At 45.0% G+C, this 16,199-nt stretch overlaps 1 protein-coding gene across 1 annotated transcript in view; it reads left to right on the top strand.

The window, feature by feature from the left end:
• The first annotated feature begins 1,616 nt into the window (after positions 1–1,616).
• ARHGEF6 (Rac/Cdc42 guanine nucleotide exchange factor 6) overlaps positions 1,617–16,199 on the top strand; it is a 75,627-nt gene continuing 61,044 nt past the window's right edge. Inside the window, exons 1-2 of the mRNA XM_082207238.1 lie at positions 1,617–1,862; positions 12,652–12,735. Coding sequence (XP_082063364.1) covers positions 1,698–1,862; positions 12,652–12,735 — 249 coding nt within the window. The 5' untranslated portion in view covers positions 1,617–1,697. The remainder of the gene's footprint in view (positions 1,863–12,651; positions 12,736–16,199) is intronic.

The following is a 16,199-nucleotide window of genomic DNA, read 5'->3' as shown; positions in this document are numbered from 1 at the left end:
AAGAAAGGAAGATAGAGCCTGCTGCTGTTTTAAAAACAGCTGTAAGCGACCATTAGATGTGCCATGTGCATTACAAAGTAGGATGTGCTGCTGCTAAGCTGAGATGTGTTGCTTAAAAGGCAAGGGAAGAAATCCCGTTAGGAAAAAAATGGTGTTGACCAAGTCCTATAAACACTTTAAAACAATTTTGCATCAATGCCATCACACCTCACTAAAAATAGGTTTTGCAATATGTCACATATTGCCCATATATTTGGGACTGTCCTAGCAATAAATTATGTGCCCTTTTCTAGCTTGTAAAGACTCATAAGTCTAGACATTTCTACACATCTCCATCCAGGCCTACAAGAGACAAGGCTTTGTTCAGCCATGCATTCTAGTATAAAACACTGGAGAACGCCTGGTGAGAGTCTCGGGGTGCATAGGTCTGAAGGGCCACATTCAGTTCTTGGGTATGAGGTTCCCACCCCTGGTTTAGGATAAGAGAGTGGATCTAAAGAGCAATTATCTGTTCATTTTTCTACCTTGCCCAGCATATTTGGTCTGGGTCTGAGCTTCCCTTTAAATTGGGATTAGGTACACATATTTTTGCATTGTGTGAATGTGCACAGGTGGATGCATTCTTTACAAGGGATCTCTTTGCCTCCAAATGTTGCTGGACTACAACTTCCATCCCTAGTGATTGGCCATGCTGGCAGCTGTAACCTGTCATGGGAGCTGGAGTTCAACAACAAACCACTAACCTGCATGTGTGGTGGCTTATGCAAAGGAATACCTTCTGAGTTTGCCCTCAAGTGCAGTCAATAGTGAGTTTGAACCAAAGCTGTCCGATAGATGTTTCCTGTGTCCACACATTACAATTTTAGGGAGTATGCAGCCGGAGCGGATATGTTGACTTTAAATGCAAATTTTGTGTGTTTTGTGAGCTGATGCCTAAAAAACATTATTTCAAACTTAAACAGAATTACAGCTGCCTTAAATATAGTTTCTTAAAAGATGGCTGCTGTCTTGAAAGTTATAACACTTCTTTAACATTTCCTGTGCAGGTCTATCTGCTGAGCAGAACAGAGTGAGAATGAAGTGACAGGGACTGAGGTAGACTTCCCTGTATCACCTCAGGACTGCAGGCGGGGGACCACATTTTTAATTGATTCCTGCATTTAAAGAGTCCTGCATTTAAAAGCTAGAGCAGCAAGGCTGAGGCTGGGATTTAACTTGCTTACCGGTGAGCTTTTTATTATTTTTGCACAGGGGAATACTCAAGGGCATCTCCCATGATCCCCTCTACTGGCTCATTCTGCTGCAAGAGTAGTCAAGGTCTCTGTTTTATGTTAGGCGACATGCAAAGTAAACATTTGAGAGATGCAGGATAAGGGCACCTCTATACTCACAGCAAAACATCCGCCACAAGAGCTCTTCCCCTTCCTATTTCTTCTGAAGTTATCGCAGAAGACCAGAAACCATTATGCAAATGCACACTAACCAGTTCCACCAGTCAGAGGAAAGTCTGTTTCTGGTAACCACCCCCAACCCCCCACAATCAATCCGTTTGTGGCTTTAAGTGCAGAGCAGTAAGTACGGTAACCTCTACTGCTGCTCTGCTCACTCCAGTAGAAGCAGGAAGATACAGTCACGGATGTGGGTTAGGCATTGTTGCATACAAGATCTGCAAAGCTGAAGACACTAAATCTTCAACCATGAATCCAGAAGAGCAAATCGTAACCTGGCTGATTTCTCTGGGGGCTTTAAATTCTCCCAAAATGATTATTGATGACCCTGTGCAGTTCCTGAAAACATCTCTGAAAGATGGGGTAGTTCTGTGCAAACTGCTTCACCGTCTTCTTCCAGGATCTGTAGGAAAGGTAAGACCATGAAAGTTTATTCCGGGCTTTGTAGGAGAGGTACCATTTGGGAGTGATCCTATATATTTTCCAATGCCCTGTTGCAAGGATGTGGCCATTGCTTTAAATCTGAACCCCTGGTTCTTTCCAACAAACTTTAATATTTGCAAGAAGAAAATAAAGTTGATGATGATAGGCATGGTCCTGGCACGCAGTGGTTGTGTTACTCTGCTAGTATGGGAGCAACAACAGGCCTGCTGCACTAAGACAACAAGCCCCAGACTACATAGAAGCGGCCAATGCTTTGTCAACTGGGTTAAAGCTGCTGTCAGAATCAGCCACCAGAGTGACTAAGGTGTCTTGGCATTAAAAAAAAAAATCTTTTCATAACAGCAGTTATGAAACTTCGCAATAGCCCTGTAAAGTAAGCTGCTGGTGGTGTTATCTCCAAATTGCAGAAAAGGGGAGGGGGCAGTAACGCAGCTAAGAGAACAGTGGTTTGCCTATTTCTTTCTATTGATTTCATGGAAGGTGGTGATATGAGAATTTAAGACATAAGCATCTGCTTTATAACTGATCACATTATTTCCTCAACCAGTAGCTTTCTGGGGCCTCTGGCAGAGACAGCTTTCCTAGTTCTGTTGCCTCTAACTGACTAGGCTGAGGGATCCCAAATGCAACTGATCCCTCCCCAAGACCCACTGACTGGACACAGCAGTGAACCCAGCTATGGAAGGAAATTGGCTTCTGGGAGGATTTTGGTAGGGGCAAATGTAAGGTTCTACACTTAGGTAAGGTGTTGGATTATACCCTGTGGAGGCCCCTAGGCAGTTGAAATCTCGGGGGTCCCCTTTTTGTTGGCATAACATGGAACTAAGAAAGCTTGATTGTAATTTTCTTTCAAGATCAAATCAATATTATTTTGATCCATTGTTACGAGGCTCCCAAAAGGCATGGGGCTTATTGACCAGTGTCTACTCTGCCCATTTGGTAATCTGGCACTGGTTAGGCAGGAAGAACCAGTTGCACAGATCAGCTGGCTTGTAAGCAGTTCATGTGAAAAGGAGCTGGGGATCTTAATAGACCAAAAGCTTCACATGAGTCAAGAGTGTGATGCAGCAGCAAAAAAAGCTAATGCAGTTCTAGGCTGCATCAGCATGAGTATAGCATCCAGATCAAGATACTGCTCTATTCTGCATTGTCAGACCACACCTGAAATCTTGACAAGCTGGAAAATGTGCAGAGGAGGGTGACCAAGGTGATCCAGAGTCAAGTTTTATGAGGAGCAGTTGGGGGGAATTGGTATGTTTAGCCTGGAAAAGAGGAGACAGAGAGGAGAAAGGATAGCCATATTCAAATATCTAAAGGGCTGTCACATGGAGCTTGCTTTCTCCTGCTCCAGAGGCTAGGACCCAAACCAATGGATTCAAGTTACAAAAGATTCAGGAAGAACTATCTTACAGTAAGAGCCATTGGTAGAACAGACACCCACAAAAGGTGATAGACTCTCCTTCAGTGAAGATTTTAAAGCAGAAATTGAGTTGGGATTCCTACATTGCAGGGGACCTTTGGGATCCTTTCCACTCTACAATTCTGTTATTCTATGAACTAGCCCCAGCTAGACATGTGTGAGTGCACTTTAATGTTCCTGGCTGTACTTTTGCAGCCGTCTCTCTACCAGCCCTCATACCTGATGTTGCATATGATGACGAGGTATAGGGGTTGGGCAAATCTTGTCAAATCCAGGTTCTGTCGATTTATCCTTCTTCCATTCTTGAGTTTAGTTCTCCACATTTCCATATCTGTTTGTAATGGTAAGAAATCCTTTTGAAGTCCTTTTGAAATCTGCCAGCATTGTACTGTGGTTTTGTCCTAATATACACACTTTTGCGGGTATACAGTAGTACCTCGGGTTAAGTACTTAATTCATTCTGGAGGTCCTTACTTAACCTGAAACTGTTCTTAACCTGAAGCACCACTTTAGCTAATGGGGCCTCCTGCTGCTGCTGCGCCGCCAGAGCATGATTTCTGTTCTCATCCTGAAGCAAAGTTCTTAACCCAAGGTAAAATTTCTGGGTTAGCAGAGTCTGAAACCTGAAGCGTATGTAACCTGAAGCGTATGTAACCCGAGGTACCACTGTATAATGCATTTTTTGTATTTAATAAAATACAAACGCAAGAAATAAAAATGCATGAAATTCTGAAGCACATTTTACACCACTATGAGCAACGTGTACACATGGTTGTGTTTACGTTTCAGAAAGTGCAACTTAGGTAGGTTCACCTTTAGACATGAACCGAATTAAGATTTATTCACTGTTCCTAGCTGTGTGTGGCCCAGATAGAGATGGGAGAACAGGCTCCCAGAGCAAATTGGGACTCCTACTGGACCAAATGCGGCTCATGGCTGGAGGTTCCCACTGCTGGTGGAAACAATATTGAGGCAGGTGGACCTCTGGTCTTGAAGCTTCATAAGTTATTGATCTGTATTGATTGCTTCCAGCCCTGGTTTTACCCTTTTAAGGGCTATGGACCAGGTTACCCGAAGGGCTGCTTACCTCCATGTGAATCTGTCCAGGCACCAAAATCTTTCCATGGAGGTTTTCCTTTGTGTTTTCCAGATAGGGACTATTGCCCTATGGCTGAGGATTCCCCCCCCCCCACCATGTATATTGTTAACTTATTTTCATAATGTGTAAGAAGCAATAATCAACAAAATACACAGCCACACTATTATCTCTTTGAATGGCACACTGTGAGAAGTTGTGCACATTTACTGAAATCACCTTAAAGAATCATAGAATGGTTGGAAGGGATCCTGAGGGTTATCTAATCCACTCCCCAACCCCGTGCCCAACACAGGGCTCAAAACCATGACCCTGTAGAGTCATATGCTGTATTGGCTGAGCTATTTCAGAGACAGATCCCTCCATGGATCAACATGCATTGATTGTGGATGTAATGCATGGTCCGATCCATTTGCATGTGTAATGAAAAGCAATACTAATTGGTGGCTCTATGGCAGAACTGTAGAATGAGCAGGAAGTATCCTCCATGCAGCAGGACTGGTGGCTTGCCACATTTTGGAGTTATGCACATTGCCATCCAAGAAGGAGTCCTCCATAAGTCCCTCCTTATGTCCAAAGCCTAAAATTATCTCACTGCACTGCTCTGTCTTGCCGGTATGTTTGCAACCATATGGCTCAAAAGCTCTAAGGGATTCCAATGACCCAAAGGGCCTTGTGCACACAGAGAGACACCTGGATTCTCTTCTACGAGTCATTTGTCATTTTTTGCAGCCCTGAAAACACTTTTGCAACTGACTGTGGCTTAGGGCCCTCGTATTTACGGGACCGCCTCCTGCTCTCCCCCGCAAAGGACCTTAAGGTCCATGAATAACCATAGTTTAGAGGTCCCGGGCCCTAAGGAAGTCAGACTATCCTCCACCAGGGCCAGGGCCTTCTCGGTGATGGCTCCGACCTGGTGGAATGCTCTGTCCCATGAGACCAGGGCCCTTCAGGATTTAAACTCCTACCATTGGGCCTGTAAGACGGAGCTATTCCGCCTGGCCTTTAATTTGAATTCAGCCTGATCTTTTATTTCCCTTCTCTTCCCTCCCCTTTTATGAAGATTACCTGCTCTGAGACCCCACAGCTAATTCTCCCCTGGCCTCCTCGCTGGCCCAAGTCGGACAAATTCAGCCAGCTAGCCCTGGGGATTATCTAATGCTTATTAGATTGATTTACCCTAAATTGATTTCTGAACTTTGAGTTTTATTGTTATTCATGTTTTTATACTGTATTTTATGCTGCTTTTATAATTAAGTGTTTTAAATTTTTTGTTAGCCTCCCTGAGCCTGGTTTTTGAACCGGGAAGGGCAGGGTATAAATAAAAAATTATTATTATTATTATTATTATTGATGCAATCAAGTTGATTGTGATTTTAACAGTTCAATCCTCAACAACAATCTCTCTCAATGGAATCTACTTTCCAGTAGGTGGGTGTCATTAGGACTGCAGACTAAGCACCCTTAAAAACATGAGACCCTATGCATGTTTGTTTGGACATACCTCCCACTGTATTCAGTGGGGCTTACTGGTTTGAAAAGTCACAAGGGTCATGGCTGGTGCTGCAGTCAGGGATACCCAAACCCATTTTTAAAGAAAATGATTGTGGTCCATTTAACAGCAGCCCTCTCCCTGCACAGGCTAGTGCTGCAGAAATGAATCCAAGAGGCAGGGAGCTTGAGGGAAGGAATGGATCAGGGTGGGTAATCAGATATATTTTTCTTAATACACATCCTGTTTTCCTGTTTTCACCAGCTGTGTCACTGAGTATAATGTCAACGCTCTTTTGCAAAGCACCTGGCTTTGCAGCTTATCTCCTTCTGCATCCCAGGGCAACTGCGTAGGATGATTAACGTGAATGAAAAGATGAGCTGTTGCTGGCTGATAGGTAGGCACAGGGTGGTATCAGACCTCCAAGAGTCTCCATTTTCCAGGGACACTCCCAGATTTACAGAAGCCTTCCCGGTTTCTGATTTGATCCCAGAATGTCCTGCTTTTTCTTAGGAAGTCCCTATTTGCATCAGATAAATATATTGGAGGGTATGGTAAAGGTAAAGGGACCCCTGACCATTAGGTCCAGTTGTTAACGACTCTGGGGTTGCAGCACTCATTGCTTTAATGGCCAAGGGAGCCGGCATACAGCTTCCAGGTCATGTGGCCAGCATGACTAAGCCGCTTCTGGCGAACCAGAGCAGCACATGGAGACACTGTTTACCTTTCCGCCGCAGTGGTACCTATTTATCTACTTGCACTTTGACGTGCTTTTGAACTGCTAGGTCAGCAGGAGCAGGGACAGAGCAACGGGAGCTCACCCCGTTGCAGGGATTCGAACTGGTGACCTTTTGTCGGCAAGCCCTACAGGGTATGGTGGGACATCCCTATTTTCATTAGAGAAATGTTGGAAGGTATGGTAGGATGTCCCTATTTTCATCGAAGAAATGTTGGAGGCTATGTAGTTTTTTCACATGATCCGTGTCACTAGCCTATCAGAGGGTCAAGGACATCGTCTATAGAACTGCAGCATGCAGAGGTCAAACAGACACCACCTATGTGGCGTAGGTAAAGTCTTTCAGCAGCTGTAATGTCTGGAAATGCAGCAGTTCAGATGGCAGTGAGGAAACAAGGCAATGAGATTGGAGTTTGGTGGAGAATAGCACATATAGCAGCAGCGTAAGCAACATTCGAGTTTAAACACTCATAAGCCCCCCTCCCCATTCCAGCTGTACAGGAGGATCTGTGGGTCGCAGCCTGAATCAGCAACATTTGGAAAGGCAAAATGGAAATAACTTGGCAGGAAAGAGGAAACAGCAGTGCAATAAAAGACGGTTAGCAAGGTGGGATAGTAAATATTCACCCACCCAGCCTGTCCTTGGCTGTTGCCTTCCAAGTTCCTCCCTGTTCTCCAAAAAAGGGAACCTTTTAGCTGCAAAATCACTCTGATTGGCTAAATGTATACCTCAAGGGCAGGCCTGTATACTTGAGAAATGCCCCATAAAAGGATGTGAGGGTCTGGGGCAGGACAGAAACGTTCAAGGTAGTGGTTGGTTGATCGGCATCCTAGACAATTTTTTTGTTGTCATGGAAGGAAGCTCAAGAGCAGGGCTGTGTGTGTGTGTGTGTGTGTGTGTGTGTGTGTCTGCAGCTCAGAGATATGGCATCGGTTTTGCATGCAGAAAGTCCCAGGCTCAACCCCTGGCATCTTCAGATAGGGCTGGGAATGTCTGCTGCCTGAAAACCTGGACAGCTGCTGCCAGCCAGTGTAGACAACACTGAGCTGGGTGGACCAAAGGTCTGGTTCAATATCAGGCAGCTTCCTATGTTCCTAGGTGAGAGGAAAGCCCAATTATATTGCACAATTAGTTTGAAAATGTATTTAATGTTGTACTTGTAAATTGCTGCAACCAGCCCTGAGACCTCATGGTGGAGGGTGGGTAAGAAATCAAATTAACTGCAAGAAATAATAATTACAAATTCTGCACTCTGGTGACCTAAATCAGGATTCTGGATATGTGTGGTTTCCTCTTTATCTGTCACACTGGCTCAGAAAATCGTTACTATTTTACTGCTTCTGTTCATTCTGATTGTCTTCCAAAGCAACTACTCTATTCCAAACTTAAAAATGGAAAGCATAATGCTGGTGGTCAACAAAAGAGGTTTAAAGACTGTCTCAAGGCAAATCTAAAAAAATGTAATATAAACACTGACAACTGGGAAATACTGGTGCTCCAGTTGGAGAACAGCCTTTACCAAAGGTGTCATGGGCTTTGAAGGCACTCGAACTCAGGACGCAAGGGAGAAACGTGCTAGGAGGAAGGCACGCTCCACACCGTGATCCACACCGTGATCAGCTCCCGCCCAGAAACCAATGTCCCCACTGTGGAAGGACGTGTGGATCCAGAATTGGCCTCCACAGTCACTTACAGACTCATTGTTGAAACCGTGTTTAGGGAAGACAATCTTACTCAGCTACGAGTGATCGCCAAAGAAGAAGAAAGAAGAAGTGTGTGTGTGTGTGTGTGTGTGTGTGTGTGTGTGTGTGTGTGTAAGGCAGGCAGGGAGGCAGGCAGTCTGCAGGCTGCTGCAGGACACAGCCCTATCCCCCACCCCTCTAAGCAATGGAGCTATTATTAAGCAATGCCTGTGGCTTCTGAGATTTCGCCATGTCTTGCTTGCAAGCATACCTTTGCAGCCTCGAGGCTGCTGCTGCTGCCCAGAGCCTTGCTGTGGGGACTGCACTTTTCTTCACTTTAGCAGCATACTCATGGTCCTAATGCACATTGTCCCAGGTTCAGTCCTCAACAGGTAGGACTGGAAAAACACTCCTGCAGGGCTGGCCCTACCATTGGGCAGAGTGAGGCAACTGCAGGTGCTGCAGTGGAACACAATTGTCTTCTATTTGAGGACGAACCTGCTTCCCCCCCAGGGGAACATGCAACATGATGAATGAAGCAACAACAACAGCCAAAAAGTACAAAACCAATGAACTAAACAGCTTTAAGAAACAGCAACACCAGCAGCTAAAAAAGGAAAGTGTTCAAATGCTTTTTAAGACCTGGGTAAATAGAAAGGGTGGTCACCCAGCACATTGGGAGCTGACATCAGGCATATTCTCCTCCAAAAAATGTTCCACAAGAAATCTCTATGTGGGACAAGAAGCTACAGAACTGGATATGGAACAACTGATTGGTTCAAAATTGGGAAAGGAGTACGGCAAGGCTGTATATTGTCTCCCCGCTTATTTAACTTATATGCAGAATTCATCATGCGAAAGGCTGGGCTGGATGAATCCCTAGCCGGAATTAAGATTGCCGGAAGAAATATCAACAACCTCAGATATGCAGATGACACAACCTTGATGGCAGAAAGTGAGGAGGAATTAAAGAACCTTTTAATGAGGGTGAAAGAGGATAGCGCAAAATATGGTCTGAAGCTCAACATCAAAAAAACGAAGATTATGGCCACTGGGCCCATCACCTCCTGGCAAATAGAAGGGGAAGAAATGGAGGCAGTGAGAGATTTTACTTTCTTGGGCTCCATGATCACTGCAGATGGTGACAGCAGTCACGAAATTAAAAGACGCCTGCTCCTTGGGAGAGAGGCGATGGCAAACCTAGACAGCGTCTTAAAAAGCAGAGACATCACCTTGCCAACAAAGGTCCGTATAGTAAAAGCCATGGTTTTCCCAGTAGTGATGTATGGAAGTGAGAGCTGGACCATAAAGAAGGCTGATCGCCGAAGAATTTATGCTTTTGAATTATGGTGCTGGAGGAGACTCTTGAGAGTCCCATGGACTGCAAGAAGATCAAACCTATCCATTCTGAAGGAAATCAGCCCTGAGTGCTCACTGGAAGGACAGATCATGAAGCTGAGGCTCCAATACTTTGGCCACCTCATGAGAAGAGAAGACTATCTGGAAAAGACCCTGATGTTGGGAAAGATTGAGGACACAAGGAGAAGGGAACGACAGAGAATGAGATGGTTGGGCAGTGTTCTCGAAGCTACAAACGTACGTCTGACCAAAATGCGGGAGGCAGTGGAAGACAGGAGTGCCCGGCGTGCTCTGGTCCATGGGGTCACGAAGAGTCAGACACAACTAAACGACTAAACAACAACAAAACGGAATCATAGCTGACCTCCAATGGTTTAGTGACCACTTCTGGGTTCCTTTTACAGCAGGAGGGATAACATCATCTGCTGGTGTATCAATCAGGATAATTGGCTGATCTTCCTTGCTCTGGCAAGAGAATGGGACAATAATGAGACTTCCAAGTTTGTTTTTGGCAGATTGGAGCAGACAAACTCAGAATGCAGGGAGAGAAGTCTGGATCCTAAATTCCATTGTCTTTAATGGCGTTCCTACTTCACACCAGCATTTTAAAGGATAGCACTTTGTTGCTGATTGTTTGCATTCCCAATCAAAAGCTAAAAGTGGCATTTTGTTAAAGCTCAAGGTGTTTGAAAACTGAACTTACTGGGTGTTAGGAACAAGCACCCGGGAGTTCAGTGAAGGTTACTCCCAGGCATTTCTGCATATGATTTCAGTCATGGGGATCCTTATAAATTGGGGGCTATGCTATGTACTTATCTGCAGTGTCTATGAGGGTAACAATAGACTAAGGCAACCAGCGGCATTTTTGGACTTTCCTTGGGAGAATGGCTATGGGAGGTGGGCATCACGAGGACCTCCTGTATTTCAAAATTTACTGCTTCACCCCTCTCCGCTCACAATGCAGCTACTCTCTGATGGTCTGCCTCAGTGAAAGGGCTTCTGACAATCATTCAAAGCACATTCTTTCCTTCAAAGAATTCTGGGCATTATAGTTTGTTAAGGGCTGCTGGGAATGGTAACTCTGTAAATGCAAAACTACAGTGCCCATAATTTTCGGGGGCGGGGGGAGGATGTGCTTCAAATGTTCTGTGAAGGATATAGTTTGTACATAGTCTTTGTGCATGAGAAAAATATCTACCCAACCCCTTCAAGTCTTTTTTTAAAAAAATGAATCAGGAACAGAATAAAAGAACAATTTAAAATAGGCCCACAATATACTAAAAAGAGCAGCAATCATCTAGCATATTCATGTGAGAACATGGGCTTTTCTGATATCTGGGTCTCTTGACCTTAAAAGCCTTTCAAGGTTAAAAAACAGCGTATGTATACTGTATTCCATGCTTTTGGTCTCCTTCAACAATCTAGCTACAGTACATCTTGTGGTTCAGCATAAAAAAACCCCAACATGGTGCATCAGTCTGAATGTCAGACTAAGACCTGGGAGTCCAGGGTTCAAATCCCCGCTTGGTCAAGAAGTTCATTGGGTGACCTTCGGCCAATCACTGTCTCTCCCAGCTGCTCTGGGTAGGTTCCAACAAATTAAAAACTTTAAGCACAGTAAACATCAAACATAAAAAAATTTCCCTACACAGGGAACAGCGGCCTTCAGGTGTCTTATGAAAGTCAGGTAGTTGTTTATCTCTGTGACATCTGATGGGATGTCCGAATCGGAGATAAGGCGGTACAGGTGGTCCCTCCACACAGGGCACCAAGCCAAGGGGCGCAAAATAATGATAGTGATAAAAACCCTATATTTATATGGGGACCTACTGAAAAGATCCATTTTAAAAAGCAACAGTACCAAAAGGAATCACTGGGAAAATATTTAGGGATGATGCCAAGTTTTGCCCTTGCTCAGGGCACCATATTACCCAAGTCTGCCCCTGCCTTAACCTACCTCTTAGGGTTGTTGTGTGGATATAATGTGGGTGGGGAAAACCATGGTGGGGGGGAACCAACATACATACATACATACATACATACATACAAATAAATAAATAAATAAGCAAGCAAGCAAGCAAGCAAGCAAGCAAGCATTGCCCTAGGCATCTTCAAAGACAACTGGCACTGTATAGGTGCCTCACAACACTCCTTCCACATTTATAAGTACCGGTAATTGATATTTTAGTGTGGCAGCACCTGCACGTTTGGAACTCCCTGCCTATTCACATCAGGCAAACACCTTCACTGTACTCTTTTGGTGCCTGCAAAGAACATTTTTGTTTAGGCGAGCCTAGCCAGACCTGCAGAATGCAGGGACATGTTTTAAGTTATTGCTGGTTTTAGTTATTTTTGAAGGTTTTAAACGGTTGATTCCCCCCCCCTTCATAATTCCACTGATCCTTCTATGTAAACCACTTTAAGTCTTGCTGCTGTTAACAATGAAGTGGCATATAAACTTCGAAAAGAAAGACAGCCCCACAAATCATGCCTCCCAGAGTTGCAGAGGGAGCGCCTCTGTTTGCCCCCTCCCCTAATTACTAATTAAACTCTCAACTATTTCTTGGGGTTCTTTTCTCTCTCTTCCCCCTTCCCCATCTCTTGGTCCACCCGTTTCTGAAGGGATCCGGTTGCAATTTGGGCAGGAGGAAGGCAGATCTTCAGGGGCCATCAGTGTCACCCTCTGACGTTCAGAGCAGGGATGTGAGCTTGTCGCTTTCTGGTTCGCTCGCTCTGTTGCCTGTTTGTTCTTCCTGGGCTGACAGCTTGCCTCCCTCCCTCCCTTCTACCGCCCGCCACCCACGCCGCACTCCACCTTCTTCTGCAAAATCCATCCATTGCCAACAAGCGGTCTAACATCTTCTCTGGCTTTGCTGCTGAGAAGGAGCCGCGAAGGGCTCGTAATCTCTTTCTCGCTGCTCCTATAGGTGATGTTTTCCCCTAACCTTTTGCAAAAAAAAATTCTCTCTTTAGTTTTGCCGGGAGCCCAGGACAGAAGCCGACTGCATTGGCAACATCGAGGAGTTCCTAAACGGGTGTGCTGCACTTAAAGTCGAGGTAAGTGCCAACCCTTTGTAGCTGCCTCGTACCACGGCCACATTCACACCACGCATTTAAAGCGCCACGATACCACTTTAAACAGTCACGGTTCCCCGCCCCCGCCCCAATAATCCTGGGAGCTGTAATTTGTTTAGGGCAGCTGAGAGTTGTTAGGACTGCTCCCCTCGCAGACCTACAAATCTTAGAGTGATTTAACAGTCAATCCCTCTTCAGATGGAGCTGTGGGAATTGTAGTTCTGCGTGGGGAATGGGGTTTCTTAACATCTCTCAGCACCCATAGCAAAGTACAGTTCCCATAGTTATTTGTGGGAAAGCCAGGGCTGCTTGTAGTGGTATCACAGGGCTTTAACTGTATGGTATGAATGTGGCCCAAGTCAGGTTGTTAGTACCACTGCTTGAACAAATTCTGATTAATGATGTTCACTGAATAATCTCTGAATTACAGCTGAAAGTATTTCCCATAACTGTTGATTGAAAGGAATGTGATTTAAGTCCATTTTGGAGCAGAAGGATTTCTTATTCAAGTTCGTTCTCTTACACCTCCATAGCTCAGTTGATTGGGCTGTGGTGCTGATAATGTCAAGGCTGCAGGTTCGATCCCCCTATGGAACAGCTGCATATTGCTGCATAGCGGGGTGGGGGTGGGGTTGGAGTAGGTGATCTACAATTCTATGTGTTGTGGGGTGTTTTGGTTGTTTTTTACACTTTAGACTCTTTAGGCCTTTAAGTTTAAAGATCACAATAGCTGAAGCAAATAAACAAAATAATTTACATTCCAGTGGTTTTTTTGTTTATGTTTTCTTAGCATGCTGGTGTTTAAAACGTTGAGAGCTTTTATAATATGGTTTGAGAACAAGGTATTGCAAGGCCTGCCTGCTCCTGGATCATAGTATCATAGAGCTGGAAGGGACCCCAAGGGTCATCTAGTCCAGGGGTCAGCAAACTTTTTCAGCTGGGGGCCGGTCCACTGTCCCTCAGACCTTTTGGGGGGCCGGACTATATTTTGGAAAAAAGAAGAAGAATGAATTCCTACGCCCCACAAATAACCCAGAGATGCATTTTAAATAAAAGCACACATTCTACTCATGTAAAAACACGCTGATTCCCGGAACGTCTGCGGGCTGGATTTAGAAGGCAATTGGGCCAGATCTGGCCCCCAGGCCTTAGTTTGCCTACCCATGATCTAGTCCAAACCCCTGCAACACAGGAATCTCAGCTAAAGCATCCATGACAGATGACTATCCAACCTTTGCTTAGAAACTTCCACAGAAGGAGAGTCCTCAACCTCCCAAACAGCTCCTGAACAGCTCTTACTGTCAGAAAGTTCTTCCTCATGTTTAGTCAGAATGTCTTTTCTTGCAACTTGAAGCCATTGGTTTGAGTCCTACCCTCCAGAGCAGGAGAAAACAAACTTGTTCCCTCTTCTATGTGACAGCCCTTCAGATATTTGATGATGGCTGTTATATCTCATCTCAGTGTCCTCTTTGCCAGGCTAAACATACCCAGCTCCTGCAACTGTTCCTCATAAGGCTTAGTTTCCAGACTCTTGATCATCTTGGTTGCCCTCATTCCCCACTCCCCCCCCCCCCCACTCTCAGAGATCATCTGAGTACGGTCCTCTGAAAACTATTGACTTCTGTGATTCAGCTTGTGGGTACCAAAAAATGGACCTTCTCTTTAGTGCAGAACAGTCAGTGGACTACAACTCCCATAAGCTCCAGCCAATGACAGTAATAATGGGAGCTGTAGTCCATCATCATTTGGAGGGCCAAAGCATGGGCAGAATTTTGTCTTCCAAATTTCAGCGGTGTCCTGTGTGAGGCCAAAATTCTGCTCAGTTCACGATGTCATAGTTGTACCAACCTACAGCGCTCCCTAGGCTTGGCACCCAGTGTGGAGGAACTGGTCATGTTACCCTGAATCTGCCTCTGTCAGCAGGTCCCTCACCTGCACTCGAGGGACACTGCATGTTTTGAATACCTAGCTCTGTCAATATTTACAGCCTTCTAGCACAAGACAGAAAAAAAATTCTTAAGGGGAAAAAAGGGATTGAATTCCTGTTTCTTGCCACGGTTTTAATCTCCAGCTGCTATTGAAGATTTATTTGGTTTTCTGTTTCTGTGGCTTTGTACTAGTTCTCTGATGAGTTGTTTTAAAATGCATATTTTGTTTGATTCCTAATCCTTATTTGGGCTTTTTCCAGGGTGGGGGTTGGGAGTTATCTTCTACCTCTGCTGTCAGAAGCTTTATCTGTTTGGCCACTATGAGAAAAGGACGTTGGACTAGATGGGCTCTAGCTGTTGTTCTCTAGTAGCAGGATATAAATCTAGAATGTGCATAGCTAAGACAGTAAAAGTATGAGACTCTCAATCTCAAGGTTGTGGGTTCGAGCCTCAAGTTGGACAGAAAGATTCCTGCCTTGCAGGGGGTTGGACTGGATGACCCCCAGGGTCCTTCCCAACTCTATGATTCTATGTGCCTCGATTGTCGTTTTGCTGCGGCACCACACTGACCTAAGCCATGGCTTGGCTTAGTGTAGCTGCAGAGAACATTTTCCAAGCTCAAGGTCTGCATTTCATCCTGGACAATCTTCCAAGGCCACATGGCTGCGATGGCGCCAGAGGCAAAAGAGAGATTTCACTGAGATTTGACAAAGCAAGTGGGAGGGATGCTCTGTGTGTGAGAACCCCACAGTTCAAAATAATATTGCATACCACCCCAGTCTCCGAGCACTGCAAGATTCTAGGGGTTCCAGGCACTCACAAGGGGTTTGTGATTCCTTTTGCGAATGTGGGACAGCAGAGACTGTGGTGTTTTTATGATAGATGGTTTGTTTACACATATATACACATATCTTTTGATGGAGGGGCTCACAGCATTAACATCCCAAAAGGGTCTGTTTCCCATAGCCACAACCTTGGATTCTAGCAGAAATCCAACAGTGCTCTCCAGCCCTCTGCTTACTCCTTTTTCTGCTTCTATCTCACAGCACAGCAAACTGCCCTCAAACTCAGGGTTGGTCCTTCTCACTACTGTATGTAAGAGCTGGAGGAGAGCCCCCACCCATTTTGCATCTGGCACAGAGACCCATTTCCTTTGTACTCTTAGTGGCCTGTCACCCGGGCAATCAGATGAACACTGGGGGGGGGGGGGGCTGAAGCTAGCCTGATTTATGAAACTTTTAACACTTGCTGGATCTACAGATTAGAATTGTCTGACCTGCAGCTTAACACCCCATGCCTTGATTAAATTCTAACACTTGCCAGATCCAGGGATTAAAGGAGTATGGCACCCACAAACTCATAACCATAGATTCGGATGCTGAGTTGTAGCACAAATTATGCCCTTCTTTTGAGTCAAGCTACACAGGGTCCAGAATCAAAGACACCACTTTTCACAGATGTGTTGTTGCAACATTGCAAAGATTGGGAAATGCTAGTTTTGCTGGGTTTGGGGGGGGG

This window comes from Podarcis vaucheri (genome assembly GCF_965113315.1).
Source record: "Podarcis vaucheri genome assembly, chromosome: Z".
NCBI classification, from domain to species: Eukaryota; Metazoa; Chordata; class Lepidosauria; order Squamata; family Lacertidae; genus Podarcis; species Podarcis vaucheri.
Note: the sequence above shows the minus strand (reverse complement) of the source record. Positions and strands in the feature narration are given on the sequence as shown.